The 17,257-nt window shown below is 49.9% G+C and overlaps 8 protein-coding genes across 8 annotated transcripts; 4 read left to right on the forward strand and 4 right to left on the reverse strand.

Moving 5' to 3' along the window:
• Nucleotides 1-363: 363 nt before the first annotated feature.
• Nucleotides 364-1,062, reverse strand: NECHADRAFT_83015 (uncharacterized protein; the record flags this gene model as incomplete). Its single annotated transcript, XM_003044444.1, has 1 exon — nucleotides 364-1,062. One exon carries the CDS (start codon nucleotides 1,060-1,062, stop codon nucleotides 364-366), a length of 699 nt encoding a protein of 232 aa, XP_003044490.1.
• A 2,216-nt stretch (nucleotides 1,063-3,278) lies between these two features.
• Nucleotides 3,279-4,088, forward strand: NECHADRAFT_6775 (uncharacterized protein; the record flags this gene model as incomplete). Its single annotated transcript, XM_003044322.1, has 1 exon — nucleotides 3,279-4,088. A coding segment is annotated over one exon (810 nt), but the record flags the coding sequence as incomplete, so codon positions are not given.
• A 502-nt stretch (nucleotides 4,089-4,590) lies between these two features.
• NECHADRAFT_83017 (uncharacterized protein) lies at nucleotides 4,591-5,097 on the forward strand (the record flags this gene model as incomplete). The annotated part of the gene is made up of 1 exon (XM_003044323.1): nucleotides 4,591-5,097. One exon carries the CDS (start codon nucleotides 4,591-4,593, stop codon nucleotides 5,095-5,097), a length of 507 nt encoding a protein of 168 aa, XP_003044369.1.
• Nucleotides 5,098-7,663: 2,566 nt separating this feature from the next.
• On the forward strand, nucleotides 7,664-8,233 carry NECHADRAFT_83018 (uncharacterized protein; the record flags this gene model as incomplete). The annotated part of the gene is made up of 1 exon (XM_003044324.1): nucleotides 7,664-8,233. The coding sequence occupies one exon, from the start codon at nucleotides 7,664-7,666 to the stop codon at nucleotides 8,231-8,233; it is 570 nt and encodes a 189-aa protein (XP_003044370.1).
• A 457-nt stretch (nucleotides 8,234-8,690) lies between these two features.
• NECHADRAFT_95122 (uncharacterized protein) lies at nucleotides 8,691-9,984 on the reverse strand (the record flags this gene model as incomplete). Its single annotated transcript, XM_003044445.1, has 5 exons — nucleotides 8,691-9,058; nucleotides 9,119-9,562; nucleotides 9,627-9,735; nucleotides 9,793-9,927; nucleotides 9,970-9,984. 5 exons carry the CDS (start codon nucleotides 9,982-9,984, stop codon nucleotides 8,691-8,693), a joined length of 1,071 nt encoding a protein of 356 aa, XP_003044491.1.
• A 1,490-nt stretch (nucleotides 9,985-11,474) lies between these two features.
• Nucleotides 11,475-13,755, forward strand: NECHADRAFT_21495 (uncharacterized protein; the record flags this gene model as incomplete). Its single annotated transcript, XM_003044325.1, has 3 exons — nucleotides 11,475-11,579; nucleotides 11,638-12,912; nucleotides 13,090-13,755. Coding segments are annotated over 3 exons (2,046 nt in total), but the record flags the coding sequence as incomplete, so codon positions are not given.
• Nucleotides 13,756-14,186: 431 nt separating this feature from the next.
• NECHADRAFT_95123 (uncharacterized protein) lies at nucleotides 14,187-15,603 on the reverse strand (the record flags this gene model as incomplete). The annotated part of the gene is made up of 3 exons (XM_003044446.1): nucleotides 14,187-15,280; nucleotides 15,325-15,444; nucleotides 15,579-15,603. The coding sequence occupies 3 exons, from the start codon at nucleotides 15,601-15,603 to the stop codon at nucleotides 14,187-14,189; spliced, it is 1,239 nt and encodes a 412-aa protein (XP_003044492.1).
• A 621-nt stretch (nucleotides 15,604-16,224) lies between these two features.
• On the reverse strand, nucleotides 16,225-16,671 carry NECHADRAFT_83022 (uncharacterized protein; the record flags this gene model as incomplete). The annotated part of the gene is made up of 1 exon (XM_003044447.1): nucleotides 16,225-16,671. The coding sequence occupies one exon, from the start codon at nucleotides 16,669-16,671 to the stop codon at nucleotides 16,225-16,227; it is 447 nt and encodes a 148-aa protein (XP_003044493.1).
• Nucleotides 16,672-17,257: the final 586 nt, after the last annotated feature.

Consider the following 17,257-nt stretch of genomic DNA (forward strand, 5'->3'; position numbering starts at 1 on the left):
TTTGAGAGGTTTGGATGTATTATAGGATTTTCCACCTTAGCTTCTTGTGGAATGGCCATGGCTATCACGTCGTAACAATAAGGGATAGCAGTTTCGAAATCATGGCATAGATCGACCCATCATCGTTTAAAAACAGTGACTAACGACTTCTACCTAAGCTTGAGACCCAATTCTAACCACGACCTCTGCCAAAGCGATACAAACAGGTATGGGCTGTGCTAGGTACCCCAAACATCACGAAATCCAAGCATTGTAACTCACCCATCGCAGTTGGTCACCTCTCGATCTTCTGGCTCGGTCAGCCTATCAAGGGGCGGGCCTCAACTACAATAAAGAACGCATTAATTGCCAAGACATAGTTGGCTAAACAATTTTAACAGAGATAGTGTTCTGATTCTCCAGGGCTTTGAGCACGCGGTTTTGTTGAGGCACTGACTCGTACCAGCCAAACCGCCGGAACTCGTTGGAGGCATTGCCCTTTGACGTTGCTTCTAGAATGAGGCCGCGAATTATGCCGTTGCGCCCAAGTAAGATAGGCAGGACCCATAGCCTACTCAGGCGGGTGAACTCGACTCCCAAGTCGGACACGTACCAAGTCGAGTTAGTGCGATAGTCCCCGTTATTACCCCAAGGGCCGCGTAGAACATCATGATCCTCAGCATCCTGCAACGTCATGAGACATCCATCCAGTTCTAGAGAGCCCGTCAAGAGTCTTTTCTGGGGGTCAGAAGGGCCTGGTATAACATCGGCGTTTAGAACCTTTGCCAGTGGCATGTCGGAATCGGATCGACCCATTTTCCATCCGAGGGCCCTGTCCAACGCAGCCCAGCTCCAGGAGGGCGCCCGAGAGCGGGGGGGACGTCGCAGTTTGCAATTTATCGAGTCTTTCCACAACAGTCCAATGTGTAGATCTTCCATCCAGAGGCCCGCAAGATATTTGCTCCCGGACTTCTTGGCCGTTACTCTGGCCAAGCCGGAAATGGCGGGAAGCTTGTCTTCCGGGAAAGTAAAGGTCTTCATAGAAAACTTCCCCACGTCTCCGTACCGGGTGTAGAATGTCATATTGTTATTGGGTCCAAGAAATCGCTGGGGTTCCCACGGGGAATCTCGTATTAGCATCTCGTCGTTGTCGTCGGACAGCTAAGGTCTCGTTCCCATCCACTCGCACCTGAAGCAGGAGGCGCATTCAAAGTAGAGAATCCCTTGGGTGAAATGCAACACTCTGTGCGAGAGCTTTTGTTCCTGGAAGATCCAACCACGCGTGCTCCAATCGTTATCAAGGACATACTTATGCAGTTCCCGCCACTCAGGATACTGGAGGATGAGATCAGGTTGCTCGGCATCGCTAAGTCGGTGGGACGGGCGGGTGTCTTTCAAGCCGCAGAAGATTTTCACTAGGCTTGTTGGACCTCGACTCATTCGACTACGACTAGAACTCGGATGGTCTCAACGGGATATTCACATGTCTCTTTACAATCCATCCGGTACGAGATGAACAACCTGACCCAATGGATCGTTCAGGTGTCGAGTCGAAATTGCAGGCTGACAGCATTGAATGTCTGTAGAAAGGCTCAGCCGATGGATTACAGACCTGGATCCCGATCTGGTTTGCGAAGTTGCCTCCACCCTCATTCAAAAGTGGCTAAAACAATGTTCGAAACACGAAGCATGCCAGCCGCCGAACACGGCCCCCGTTCCCACCCGACTCCTCGACGTTGGGAACGAAGCAGCGGACCAACACCTCCGAGTCGTCCTCGGCAAAGCGCTTGATGGCGAGGTGAGCTATACAGCGTTGAGCTATTGTTGGGGAAACAGCCCTTCCAGTCGGCTTAGGGCTAAGAGCGCTCGGACAGTACAGGAGAACCTCACCGCGAGACTCGGCCATTTATCTTAGGAACACCTCCCATAGACGATACGGGACGCTGTCACAATAACGCGCCGGCTTGGGATACGGTACCTGTGGGTTGACTTGCTGTGTATTGTGCAGGACGACCCGGTCGACTAGGCCAAGGAGTCCCAATTCATGGGAAACATATTCCACCACGCGTCCCTTACCATCGCCGCCACGTCGGCTGTTTCCATGACGCAGGGATTTCTGCGACGTCCAAGATGCCAGCAAATAAAACTCCTCATCGACAGTGTGTCTTCTGACGCGGTGGCATCCAAGTCGACAGGCTTCACGCGGAAGTGGTCTGCGACGGCACTCCGAAGAAATCCACAAAGCCCACAGCTTTTCGATGCCGACAAGCGGAGATTTGGGAAATCAGGGTAAAAGTCTGGGACCGTCCATTTGATCTCGTCGTCGCCACTGGGGTCAGAAAATGACAAAAGATGCGTGAAGATGTGCTTGCAAAGGTGGCAATCCAAGTTGGGGAGTGGAACAGAAGGATACGGGTATGGGCATGAAACTGTGACGGAATAACTTGCATGGGTGCCCAAGAGCCTACTTAAATAACCCGAGGCGTTTGGGCGTCTAACTTTAGTCAGCGTGATTCACGGTGCTGCCCTATGAGACGCTTTCGAGCAGAACGAGCTGTGCCGGGTAATTGCTGACTCCAGCCTTGCAACACCCCCGTCGCTGTTGGTCGCCCGGTGTCTGCAGTAGGGATATCATATCAAAATTGGTCTGTCCCCCACCCAGCCTGAATGTGACCCTTGTGCGGGGTGCTCAGTGTCGTGTAAATAGCTCGTTGGCCCCGTGCTCTCTTGTAGAAAAACAAGACTCTTTCAATCCTCTTTATGTTTACATTAATTTAGTATGTAGTTTTATCATAGCTGTTGACCACAAACTCGTTTTAACCAAGCTGGAGAACCGTAACCCTCCACTACATTCAAGCTATTGTACCCCTAGTGAGCTGAAGTCATTATTAGACATCAAGTTGATGAAGAATCCCCAACTCAATGTCTTAACCACCACTATCACTGGGTCTTGTTTTCTAACAGGTTTTCAAGGAAGCATATGTCATGGATTCGCCATTTGAGACATACGATACAGTTGAGGCCGTGGAAGCCCTGGGCAGCACGACCGAGTAAGCGCCAACATCTCAGGCTCCCCTTTCGCGTGCTAACTAGACGATTTGTAGTCCGGAGCTGGCGGAGGCAAGACGAAAATGTCACAGAGTTATCTCGTCCTACGCTAACAGAAACAGATGATTGCCAATGGCACTGCCAGCCCGATCGCGAGCATGTCACTGGAAAGCATTGCCCAGATGTCTCGCCTTTATCCCATTCAATCACCTCCTCCATCTCGAACCGAGTATACAAAGAACTTGACAATGCGCGATGGTCATGTCCACGAAGTTGGAGTGTACAAACCAGAAAGCCTAGCGACTGGAGCGCTGGTCGTTCTAATTCATGGAGGGGGCTTTTGCCTTGGACATTATTCTCACATCAGCTTCTATTCTAGGGCGCTGATTGCCCTGTACGATGTGACCGTTGTCAATATCGCGTATCGTTTGGCCCCAGAGTTCCCCTTCCCTACGGCACCACAAGATGTTTGGGACTCCCTTGGAGCCTTGACGAGCTCAACCGTGGCCGAGGAGCTGGGCCTGGACTTATCCAGAGGATTCTTCATTGGCGGGACCTCTGCAGGCGCAAATCTTGCCGCCGTTGCGGTTCAGCAGTGGACTACCCAAGAACTGTCGCCACCAATCCTCGGAGTTTGGCTCGATATTCCAATGATCTTCGACGCTGCCATTGTACCCGAAGAGCAAAAGGCTCTCTGGCTTTCCAGGAAACAAAACGCCAACGCCATGGTCATCAATGCCAAGTCCCGGGAGTATGTCTACAGAGTTTACAAGCCTGACATCCGATCGCCCGACTTTTCGCCTTTCAACTCCCCTAATCCTCATACAGGCTTTCCCCCAGTTTATATCCAGGTCTGCGGCCAGGATCCCCTACGAGACGATGGTCTGGTCTACGAAAGAGTACTAAGGGAGCACGGTGTAAAAACTCGACTTGACGCGTATCCCGGGGTGCCCCATGGCTCAGCCAACCTTTTTCCAACCTTGACCAGCTCTAAAAAGCATCAAGTGGACGTTCTTCAGGGCTTTGGCTGGTTGCTTGGTAGGGAGGCTCGAGATGAAGAATGTCAAGCCGCAATGAAGGCAGGTTTGGGAGATTGATCTACAGATAATGACAACGGGGGGTGTGAGCAGGTGATTAAAACTAGGCAAATCTAGAGGGACTTAAGTGTCCGTTGAAGTGAGCTTGAGTCTTACTTGGACTTCTGTCAAAGCGCACTACCGACATGCCGTATTCACGGTAAACAAGCGTATCTACATCTCTGGGGCCCTTTGAAGTGGCCTCGGTCGCTTGCCGATAGTCTTTGACTACGATGCACTTTGCCGCATTTTGGAGTCCCACAAGACATTCAATATCCTCTATAGACGAATAAATGAATGGACTTCCGCTTAGTTGCAGGTTCAAGGGCCTTGCGTCGGAAACCCGCATCTGGGATACCTCATAGACCTATCTTTACCGCACAGAATTCGTTGTAAAAATTAAATGATCTCGTTTCTTACATGTTAATTATCGCCTGTCCCCTTCGCCATGCACAATCTTTAGGACTTTCATCCCTTCATACACACCATGGCACCGAAAAAGAGGGGCCGGAGAGGGAGAAAGAGGGCAAGTCCCAAAGAGAGACAAGACGTCCCAGCCAAGGAGAGAGAGACTCCGAAAGGAAAACGAGATATTGCAGGCACGTCAAGCTCCATAGCTAACATCTTCCTGTGGTTGGTGGTGGTCCAGTGGACAAATGGTCCTTCATGGGAAGGTGAATTGTCCGAAGGCTGGTTCCGCGAGAAAGACTTGCAGGGGCTGAATCAATCCCTGGTCCTGCAGTACTGGGAGGACAAAGGGGGTCGGGACGCATGCTGTGACTTTGATACCAGAAGGACACACTTCTTAGCGATCCACGACGAGAGGGTGGATGCAAAATCTCACCGCAAGTCGTACCAGATGCAATTGGTTGGATGTCGCAATGACCCTAACTTCTGGGTTGAGGCTGGAAGTGTTTACCCACTTTACCCCGAACTTGTGAAGACATGGCGTGCTCGACAGCGACGCGACCTTGAGGGGAATGAAGCAACATAGTTGGATTACCCTAAGAATCAACATTAACCATTATCGAACTTGGAATGCTGGTTCAGATTGACATGTAACTTTATGTGGCCCTGGTGAGGCGCATGCCGTGTTTAGGGTGAGCAAGAAGCAGCGAAGAGAAGAAAGCAGTGAACATATGATCATTTCATAGTGAGTTAACATATTAGCTATTGGCACAATGAAGATATATGATGATGTACAAAAGTTTTTAGGATAGAGAGCAGGTTCGTAATTTTGGGTAGTCTAATTTAGTTCTGAATGTTCTTTCATCAACCTCGGCCCTCTACAATTTGTCTCAATAGGCGTTTCAAATACAACTTAAATATTCAATCTAAGCACTATATAACAATCAAACAACAATCAGAGCACCAAAAGAAGACTGTGCTGTTGAAACACAATCCAGAAGTCAAGTAAAAGTCGCACGAAATGCCCTCCTTCGGGAAAGCCAGCCCAGCCACGGATCCTCTCAAGGTGAAAGGACAGTAAACAAATTCAACACTGAGCTTTGCAAGAAGACCTCCCAGGCAGGCATCTAGTGCCAGCACTTGCCGAGGACATCATTGGGGTTTCCACCAAAGTTGACGTCCCAAGCCTGCTTGCAGGTGTTCTCCCAGGGCTGACCATCGATGCCACGGCCAGTGCCCTTGTCAATGCACTGAAAGATACTTTGTTAGTGTCCGCAATGCAATCTACCATGTTTCTCATCAAAAGACTTACAGAATAACCATCTGCTTCTGGTTAGCCTCGACGTCTCGTACGTAGCAAGGGTATTGTCACTTACCAAAGTGGGTATGGATCTGGGTCGCGCCCCAGAGAGCGCAGGTAGCCTGGCTCAGGGCGACATTGTACTGTCCGCGAACGTTGCAGCCGCAGTTGTGGTGCTTGGCAGCCATGGCGCTGTGCCAAGTCAGCTCAGGAAACATCGGGGCCATGAGACGACACTTACCTGCCGCCAAGAGCAAGAAGAACGAGAGCAGTGACCTTCATGTTGTCGGTTTGTGGGGAGCAAAGATGTTGCTGAGTTAGAGAGTGAGAAGAGATGATTCTGTGAGATTGATGGTCTGTTGAGTGCTGGTGGAAAACGAACCTGAAGAGAGACAAGAAGGTCGGTCTTTATACTTGCCGGACTCTCTTGAGGAGATTATTCACGGAGAATTCTCCTCAGGCAAACTGTGAGGCCGGGAGAATTTGTCATTCGACTTGTCTTGAGCAGAGTTGATGACTCGACAGTCCTACGCGGACGACGAGTTCGATCCTTGCTCGAGGTGAAACCCAAACCGACCCCAGGGCCTATCACTACCATGCCTAGAAGGGGATTTATCGTATGGCAGCTATAGAATGTATGTCGCTGGGAAGAGTCGAAACGAACAAGCCAATCATAGTCAGTCAACCATTTCCACAGAGGCTATATCTACCTATGAATCAGCACGAACAAGAAACGTGCCATGGTCGTAAGATTTCTCCCTCCCTTCCGGCCGGCAGATGCCAGTGGAAAGTGAGGCTAGAGTGACAGGGAGAACTGCCGTCTACCCGAAACTAAGCTTTGGTAGAAGTATTAGAGTTTGTATACGAGGCATCCGGGCGTAGCAAAACATTGGACAAGCGTACGATACCCTTGCCCACGTGGGGTGTGGGGGGCCCAGCAAGCTGGAAATGAAGAAACGGTTGCCCAAAGTGGTAAATGAAGTGGTCAGGTTATCCCTGCTTATAATATAGGGCTCACAGGGACGGGTAGACTAGCCAGGGTTTGTTACAAATGTCATCCGGTAGCCAGGGGATCGCATAACCTGTCTAACCTAGGTGGTTAAAGTTTCATAGTAGACTTGATCAGCGAGATCCGCGAGTTGCGTGAATTAAGGGACCATCGGTAGAACATTCAGTAAGTCAAGACTCGGTCGAGGCCCGGATAACACGGCAAAGATGCTCAACTAGCTCCACGTGAGCATCGTGGTGTCAGTCGATATATTCCTCCAATTAAAGTCAAAACGGAGCATCAACAACAGCTCAACACCAATACCGTCTTCTTGGAGAACAACGTGCGATAAAATCCCTCGTAATCTGCCTCACAAACACCAAATGCATTATTTCGTATTTTGACTTTGCAGGCATTGAACGAACAAGGGGACGACATTCTGATGGACAGGCGTGAGGAAATCATCTCAACATCATACGGACTGGGCGGCGAGAGCTCTCACAAACCCCAAGAAAGGGAAGAACTTTTCAAGTAGTATGCTCAAAGTCATGCCGAGCATCCGAGTCGAGGGCGTTGATGAGGAAGAACCGCAAAGGATCCTCCTCATGATCCAAAAACGCGTAGGGGATCAGACAAATGTGACGGGAAATCGGGATGCACTCAAGGCCGAGGATCCGCAGACCCGGATGGACAGGTGTATGTGTACAACTTCCTAGAAAGTTTTCCTTCCCATTAGAAAGGTTCGAGGACTATAAAGAGGCGCTCTGCACCTCATCGAAGTAGAACAAGCAAGCACCAGCCCTCAACTACCCAATACAACTCACTACAATCTTTCAATCTTAAAACCGAGCTTTCATCAACACAATGGCTCGTATCTTCTTCCTCCTTACCGCCTTTGCCGGCATGGCCCTCGCCAAGAATGTCTCATTCACTTCTGGCGACGCCACTGGCTGCATCAGCCTTTCCCACATTCAGGCACTTGGCCAGACCTTCGACTGGCTCAACGCCAACAGCACCAGCGACGCTTCTCTTCCTGCTGTTCCCGAGCATTTCATTAACGCTCCCTCCGAGTGCATTCCTGAGTCTCTCTATGATCTCTACTTTGAGCCCATCGTCGAGATGGCCAAGAAGGAGGACCTTCTTGCCAACCTCGACTCGGTCCTCGAGTTTGTTGGTGGCGAGCACTCGATTCACAAGCGCGCCCGAAACTGCCCTCAGATCAAGGATGCCGCTCTCAAGAAGGCCAGCTCCTTCAGCTGCAACAGTGCTCCTCACCCCAGCTCTTGCCGCTCCTGCGCCAACTTCTCGGGCATCAACTTTGTGGCTGCTTGTGTTGCTTGCGCTGCCAAGGCCAACCAGGAGAGCGTCTTCTGCTGTGCCGCTGCTGCCACCACCTTTGCCACCTACTACTCTCAGGTCTGCCTGGAGAAGTAAGTGAGCATACGAACCGATCCCGAAATAAGGCTTGTACGGGCGTGAGACGGGATGAATTTGTGGAGAAAGAAGTGATGCAAGATGTTGTTCTTTGCGCAGAGGTTGATGGTTTTGATGGTTGTTTTCTGTCTTATTCTTAGATTATGCTTCAACTGCATGATCTTTTTCTTTCCTTTTTGACAATGTGTTTTGGTTATTGCTAGATGTTCTAGTCACAGCCCCGTATTTCAGTCATTATAACATTTCCGTTGACTTGCCGCTTGTTCCGAGCCAACACTAGTTTCTCCCGTCATTCACGCATCCTTTGACATTCCCCATTGTGATATGAGCCAAAGACCTTTTAAAAGTCTCTATAAAGGGGAGGGTTTCTAGTTATGGGAAGGTTTCAGCTTGGTGCGTCCGTGCTACGAATGCCAAAGCGTCATTGGGCTTACTGGGGTAACACTTGGAACCCCCATCAGTCATACCACACGACATTGGCCGGTCCATTTTCAAGATCCAAATGAGCAATAACTGAAGCCTTCTTTTTCTCAATCCTCCAAACTTGAACAAAGTTTTCTCCACTATCTGTGATTGCAAAGTAATCCTCGCTGAATGGGGCGGGCGAAACGGCATTGGCGGACCCCCCGCTGCCAGTCGTGGGTTGCAGGAATAACTGTTTCTTGATGTCACCGGACTTTGCATCTAAGCTGAAAGCTGACACATATCCTGGCGTCCCAGTCGTACGTGATCGGGTAGCGGCAAGAAGATATTTGGGCGAGTCAGCGTCTGCTGGGATTGAGAGGAGTACCTCATCAGCCCAATACGAAGAGGAGTTCATGAATCCTATAGACCCAGTGGTTAGTCATGGTTCTAAGAGAATCTTTTGACCCAGGGTATTATCACCTGAAGGCAGTAGACTATAAGTCTCATGGTGAAATTCCAGTTTTCCAGTCGTGGTGTCTCGTTCATATGCCGCAATAGCATTTGCCTCTTCGTACACCACGTAAACCCATTTTCCGTTAGGATGTACGGTTAGGTGTCTAGGGTTCGAACCAGAAGCGGCAGCCAGATACTGCACTTCACGAACGACGCCCGTCACCTTGTCGTAGGAGTGAACCCAAACCGCATTCCCCATATCATCAGCCGAGTAGAGAAAGGCATTCTTAAGGCTCAGAGCGGTTCCATGAACACCACTCGAATCAAGATAGCTGGCATTGGCGACGGTTGCCTCAAGGGTACCGGACGAGTCGGTGGAAATGGCCAATGTCGGGCAGCCGCTTCCGTATGGAGTGCCAAAGACGGTGTACGGAGCCTTTGACAGGGCGGTGACAAAATTCGCGTTGTTGCCTGTGCCAAGTATTAGTTCAGCTGTAGGCACCATAATGTTCAATGCTATCACGGGGGGTCTTACAGGATGAAGACAAGTTAACGCTGCTTTCGTAAGCCAGATTCAAGTCTTCCGTGAGCTTGTAGCTTTGAAAAGCACTAGTCGTAGCGACGTATAAGTTTTTTTTACGCGCCTAGGATTATCTGTCAGCAAGAATGTCACCGTCGATGGAGAAGTTGTGATGCTGTACATCAAGAGTTATCCACTTAGACCCAGATGCCTCAGACGAAATGGATTTCACCAAGGTCAGAGATGAAGTTGTGTCATCAAACTCGATCTCTGCGATCGTAGAACCGGAAAAGAAGCCGGAAAAGAGATGATGGGTCTCGGCGGAAGCAACCGAGACGGTGCCCAGGGGGATCAACACCCTTGTAAGAATCATCCTTGGACAAGTGGGGGAGCGGATACGAAACAAGTACGAGACCGAGACCGAGGGCGATGAAGAGTAGGGAGATTTAGAAAGTCTTGGCATGTCTGATTTATAGTCGTTTAGAAAGAGTGAGGGCAACACTCGGCGTGTAGCCAGAGACGCGCGGCAGATTGACTTGCGTCAGCGTCGGGATGTGGGATGGAACTCGGCATCTCTAGTGAGTTGCAACCGTCAACTGCCGTGACGATCAGTTGGTGTTTGGTCTATAGTGATGTTACCGTACATATTTTTCACAAACAAACGGGAAGTCCTCTCGGCAAATTGTCAAACATTTAGCGAAAGATGTTCACAAGTCATGATGTCAAAACCCTCGACCCATTAGCGATTTGAGGGCTCCGTTGCTACTTCGTAAGAGGCTTCCCAAAACTTCATCGTAGTTCTGGAATGGGGGTTTCCAAGCTCGAGCCTTAGGACGGCTGGAAGGTTCCAAACTGACTGGGTGCCCTCTCGGTCGCCACTCTACTAGACATTAGGTGCACTATTCCGGATCCTACCTACACCCGAGAGAGATACGAGTTTCTTGATTCCAAAGACATGCTGTAATAAGTGCCTGGCCGATTGAATCACAGTGCATCATCATGCACCACTATGATGTGGTGACAAGGTGTTCTGCATCATAGTTGAAGCCCGACCCTTGATGAGTCAACAGAGCCAGAAGATCGCATCATCATGCACTCCATCGAGAGACTCCTCGGGCCCCTCCATTTCCACGGTAAATAAGGAAAGTCTGGAGACCTCAAGGGTCAAGGTCTGGCCTCCATGCCCTCCAGCTCAACTGCCGGCCCCGGTTTGCGTGAATTGGTACCAGATTAGGTATCGGAAGTAACTTGGCATGATTGATCAAATTACTGATCACGCCACATTTGTTAGGATCATTCCCATTGTTTAGCCTCTCGTGGCTGCGGCAGGGGAAGGTCATGGAATACATCACGAGGCTTTACAATATTAGGGTTCAGCAACACAGTGACGTGTCCATAATCGTCCCCTTGGTCACTGCGGCCGATGTACTTTTTGACAGCAAGGCTGACTGCTCTCAATAATACTTTCGGTGGTTTTGTGACACAGGGGAGGAGGGCAGCAGCCCTGTTCCCCTCGCAGTGTGGGCTACATAAACCCTCGAATGCTCTCTGATGCCCGATCTTGGATATGAGAGTCTGGCTTGAACGAAATCACATCTCCAAAATTAATACTCCACGGGCACACCCTACCAGCCATTATCCATTAACATGGGTAACGTCTGCAATGGCGAGTCTAGTCAGTCCCAACCCGAAATTGAACTAGCACCGCGAGTTGCCCAGCCTCAAAGGGAACCCGTCCAGGCGCAGCCAGTTCTGGATATAGATGCTGCCCCAGAAGCCCTACGACACGAAAATTCAGGAATCTCATTGCAGACCGATACTGCTCACCATGATCCAACGACGGCATCCTCTAAGCAAGAGCCGCGGAGGCCATGTCGATTCTATATCAAAGGGTACTGCAAAAACGGGGATACTTGCACTCTCTTGCATGAGAAGCCGAAGGAAGCCGATGGGGAAGAAGGATCAAAGGTACTCTCCATACGGCCTATTGCTTAGGTCCGCAACAGCTAACAGATAATTACCATAGGAAAACAACAAGGCCCGCGATTTCATACGAGAACTTGGAGGAACATGGGTTCGATTCGGCCCAGGAGCGACTGCCACTGAAATCATTTTACCCTCCGACTTTTCCGCCGTCCGCATCAGCAATCTCCCAACCGGTTATTCAACTCAACTCATCGAAGACATGCTCTGGCGTGCGGGCTTGAACATATCCAGATGTGACATATACGTCAGTAACGCGAAAAAAGGTACCGCAATGGTCAGAATATGGAGTCCCTCTTTTCCAAAGGAAGCCTGGGGATATTTGGGCACTCGCAACCCCAAGCTTGGAGTTGTCCCGATACCCGTCCCGTTCCCGGTAGGATCCAACCTTCGCCGGGTCGACTGCAGACAAGTTCAGTTCACTTGGTATCGACCGAGTCGAGAAGTAAACCTCATATTCGGTACTAGAGAAGCTGCTTTGAGGCTTTATCAGGGGGTTCCTGCAGGGCTCACAGTGCACGGATATCGAGTCACAGCTCACCCTCCCGCTCTTGGGGACGACTTAGTGACTTGGGTAGTTAGATTAACGGGTTTGCCTGAGAGTGTCAGGGACCAGGACGTCATCCAGATCATTCCAAAGCGATACTGGCCTTTCCAAAATCAAATCCGATACCTGGTCTATACCGATGATACAGAAACCGAGTCTACCTTTGTTCGGTCGATGCTGGATGAATATGGGCCCTTGGAGCGATGGGAGGTTTCGGAGATATCCGAAGGAGGGCAAATCAAAGGTCAGGCTGTCTTTTTCGAGGAGTTCCACGCGAGGAATGCAGCCACAGCACTCGATGGGAGGCGGTTACCATTCTCCAAGTCAAGAAGATTGTCTACCACGGTAGTCACCGTGGTGAAATTCGACGTACTGCCCCGCGTGTACGATGTTGTCCAAGGTCAGATCGATGCTCACAAAAGATTTTGGGAGGACCAGAATATTGAATTTGACGTCTTGCCTCCACGTGGTTCTTTTTCAATCCTCCAGCTTAAAGGCAGTGACCGCGAATCGATGGCCAAGGCCAAAAATGAGCTCGAGCTTGTTCTTGCTGGGGAGGTGATGAGACAGCATGGGAAGAATATCTGGCACCCAAGCTTCAATAATAGAGGAGAAGCCTACGAGACGCTCAAGACAATCGAGGAGGAGTTGGGCATTGCCATCGTCCGCGATGGATGGCTCTCACAGTTTCGAGTTTTTGGTGCTGGAGGACGGCAAGCACTAGTGGCAAAAGCCTTGGATCGGCTTATCAAAGACACAAGCCCACCTCATGTCATTCGACTCGACCAGGAGAGCGAGTTTTTCTGGGCAGTAGAAGGAGGCCTCGAAGAAATACAGTCACAGATCGGACAAGACAAGGCTGCTTTCGATGAGTCATCAGATTCTATTCTCATCCGAGGATCTGAGCATGACCTTGCTCAGGCCAAACTCATCATGGCTCGCGGACAGGCTAGAGCTTCAGGGGATTCGTTGAAGCCGAAGCAATATTGCCAGATTTGCTTTTGGGTAGCCGAGGAACCAGTCATGACGTCTTGCAATCATGCCTACTGTGATCACTGCTTCGTCGGAATGTGCGAAGCAATGGCTACGAATCCTGGCGAGTTTTGTATCACCTGCGAAGGGGATGCTGGGAAATGCAGAAAGGTTTTTGAACTTGCTGAAATCTGCAGTCTCCTCCCATCCGAAACATTTGACAGCATCCTTGAAGAATCCTTCACTTCTTTTGTCCAGCGTCATCAAGATCAATTTCGGTATTGCCCTACTCCTGACTGCTCTCAGGTTTATCGTGCTGCCTCACAGACGGAACAAGAGCCCCCAGCATTCACCTGCAACAGCTGTCTAGCGTCCATCTGCACAGCTTGTCACGCAGCACACCCTGCGCTCACCTGTTCCGAGCATCGGAACCACGCTTCAGGAGGTCTCCAGGCCCTGAACAAGCTCAAGAAACAGTTGGGCGTTCAAGATTGCCCGAGATGTCAAACGTCTTTGGAAAAGATTGCGGGTTGTGATCACATCATTTGCCAAGGATGCAGGACTCATATTTGCTGGGTATGCATGGCAGCCTTTGACAACGGGGATGCTTGCTATCAACACTTGATGACAGTGCACAAGGGGGGCGAGTATGACTGAAATGAATTAACGATGATGATTGATGAATGAGAGACGTAATTCCGCTTTGCATTTTGGTAAGCAGTTAGGCGAATTGGTTCAACGTGTCATCATGGGTCTAGGTTTTAGTGTTTTTCATCTTGACCTCACATGAGCCAACGAGTAGTGGAATCTGAAAATATGAATCTAATAAGTTCACTACCTAAACGGTTTCATCCAGAAATGTAGTTGGCATATGCCTCGGGATAGAGCAGAGGCAACAGGAGTCTCAGCTACGTAGATGTCAAGTACTACGAAGAAGGCAGTGCCAGCAAGCCACTGCTGCGTTTCTTAACAAAAGTCCGCTTAAGGCCAAAATTGATGCCTTCATCCAACCCGTCAAGGCTCGGGCTTGTAGTCATCCCACTTCCGGCCTTTGAACAGAATCAGTATGGTCTTTAGAGTACTCTGGAGGAAAACTTACACTCTTCGCAGAAGGTCTTTCTGTTGGGCGATTGAGGATACCTATCCTTGCCAAAGGTCTTGTTAAGAGTGATAGCTCCAACAACTTGTCCAGTTTCAAGACGAATCCAGGTCTCGAGCTCGCCCTTCTTGATGCGATCTTGATGCAGAAGAAGCTGTCGAGAGCCACGCTCCCAGTCTCCATTGCCACCGTATCCGGTATGTTGGCCGTAGCAAATCTTCAAACCTCCGGCAGAAGGTTGCACGGGATAGTCGGGCAAGCTTTTGTCGGTCCAGGGATAGCACCAGGAGTTTCCATGGTGGTGAGCCACGAAAACACCCATGAGACCACGAGTCGATCCGAGAGCATCCATGAAAGGAATGTCCTGGCCACCCCAAGTGCAACCATCGCTTCTGGTACCATTTGAGCAGTACTTCTCACCCTGACCCAGCTGGAACATGTCATTGATTCCAGGGTTGCGGGTCGGGTCAATGCCTACGTCCTTCTGAACAGCGTAGAAGACGTTGGGTGGGATGTGAACAAAAGCCAGAGATGGGATGGTCGTCCTGTATCTCTTCTCAATCCTCTTGCGCTCTTTGATGAACCACTTGACAACCTTTTTATCGACCCAGTTCACACGCTGCACCTGCTTTCCTTGTTCATCCAAGTCATTGTAGTTGAAGCCACTGCGGCTATCAAAGAACCACAGGATAAGCTTGGGAACGCAACGGTGACCATGGCACTTGGAATCGTAAACAGGCAGGTAGTAGTTTGTGATACCAACGTCCTTGCCTGGAACCATGGAGAGAGTCCGGGACCCTCGGAATTGCTTCTCGCGGCGGAAGACATCCTTGACACTGCGCATGTTGTTGTTTTCGTGATTTCCATACACCGAAGCCCAGGTCATTCCTCGGTCAACAAGAGGCTTCAGCGCTTGGTCGAGATACCCAGTACTGTTGGGCATGAGGTTATCCCGGGAGATAATATCACCATTGATGACGGCGAGATCTATGCCGCGCTCATCTCGGAGAATCTTGGACACGACCTTTGAAGTAAGGCCATCTTGGGTAGGCCCGTAGGTGCTAGGAGCTACACTAGTCAGCAGGCGACCAAAAAGATAGGGATTGACCTACCCTCCCCATAGTGAAGATCTTCAAAGATGGAGATCTGAAAGGTTCCATCGCGTCCAAAAGTCAAAGCTTGATTGGCGCGGTTGGGGACACCTGCAGAGACAATAGTCCCGAATGCAACAACTGTAAGTGCAGACCAATGCATGATCGCTGCAAGGTCTTTCAGATCTATTGGTTCAGTGAAGGTATGGCCGCCTTGACATGAAAAGTTGTGATTCTTTTCTCTTTGTCGTGATTGATGCTGATGATGAGGGTACTGTCCTTTTTAGAGAAACAGGACATCAGCCATAGTAACAAAGGAAATAATAACCTGTTTGATTCCCTGTACAACGTCGCACATTAGAAGTATTTAAGAACAACCCCCTCTCACTGCCAAGATAATGGTTGTCCTACTCTCCAAGGAACACCAGGGCCATCAACACGTGGAGAGTAGGCTAATTTGCTAGTCGTCCGACTAAGGAATGATCGTCACGCAACTCGCTTGAGTCGCGAATAGTAGATATAAGCAGAGGCACGTGTTGTCCAGGTTCTAGAGTCTTTTTTTCAGCGTCATCACTTTAAATGCCTCCTCGGTGTAGAAAACGTCCAGTTTTTCCCGACACCGGTATAGCTCCACGATCCTACTTTTCTTGGCATTCACCTTAGCAGCACGTTCTTTTAAGGCAAATTTCTTGTCAATAATATGACGTATCGCAACTGTTATTAAGTAGATAAAACATTCTAGGCCCATCCAGTTGATAGGTAATACAAACTCCGTACACCACCCAAGTAACCGTCCAAATTTCGGATCAAAATATCCATCCTTGATCCATCAGCCTAGGTAAATAAGGCTCTTAGACGGCTACGATTGAAAGTCACCCAAACTCCAGATATTGCCCAAACAGCACACAGGTTGAACAGCGTTTAACAGCCGCATCCGCAAGCCTTGCAGTCGCCCACGGAACATCGAGCGCCCTTCTCCATGTTTCGGTAACAATCGTCATCCTCCTTGCACTTTGACCACTCTCCAGTGCCGTGGTTCATCGCCTCCCAGCACCACTCTCCCCTGAGAAGACTACCGCAGTTGATCCAGCAGTATCCCTTCTTAGAGCAGCCCCATCGCTTTCCGTGCTCTCCGGGTGGTGAGCACGCTCTTTCTTCAAGGACGTTGGCCTCTCGCTTGTTGGGACCGACGGTCCTTTCCGGGTGCTCCTTGCACTTTCGGAGCTGAGAGCGGTCGACGTAGTCAGGGAGCTCTACAGTGCTCCAGTCCATGACGCCGAGGGCGCCGCATTCGTTCTCGGCATTTGTGGGCAGAGAGAAAACGCACGCAGCGTGGTAGGCGAAAAGAGCGAAGGTTGTGAACTTCATGGTGATGAGAGGATAGTGATAGTAGGTTGAAGAGATAATTTGTGGTTCTGAGTTGGTGAGTTGACGGGTTGGTGTTTGGTGAGTTGTGATTGTTGTGTTGATGAGTTGATGAGTTGAGCTCAAGGAGAGGTTGCCGTACTTTCTTATACTTCGTCAGCTTGTATGTTCACCTTACAACACGTCATTGAACATTAAACAGCTATATGTTCAAGATTATCACCTCTTTGTCAAAGTCCAAAAATAAAAACCTATATTCGTCCAATGCTTTGTTGCCAACAATGTTCCACGGGACTCGACGTGTACACTGGTGGGGACTTTGCCCAACTACACACGGACATAACAAGTCATGCAAACTGTCTCTGCTTGGTCGGTTGGTCAGTGCATGTGCATCTTTTCCCCGCCGTCCAGCGTCAACCGCTGAGCGGGTTGGGCCAGCCTGTCAAGCGGGCCGATAGTGTTGCGTTGCTGGGATCTTGGGCTTGAGCCAACACCGGGAAGTCGGTTAAAGCTCAATATGTTTGCTTCTAATCTATGGAGTAAACCTGTGAGTAGACCTCATCCTTGTCGCGCATAAATGTTCTGAAAC

The sequence above is a fragment of the Fusarium vanettenii genome (genome assembly GCF_000151355.1).
Source record: "Fusarium vanettenii 77-13-4 chromosome 7 genomic scaffold NECHAsca_22_chr7_11_0, whole genome shotgun sequence".
Taxonomy (NCBI): Eukaryota; Fungi; Ascomycota; class Sordariomycetes; order Hypocreales; family Nectriaceae; genus Fusarium; species Fusarium vanettenii.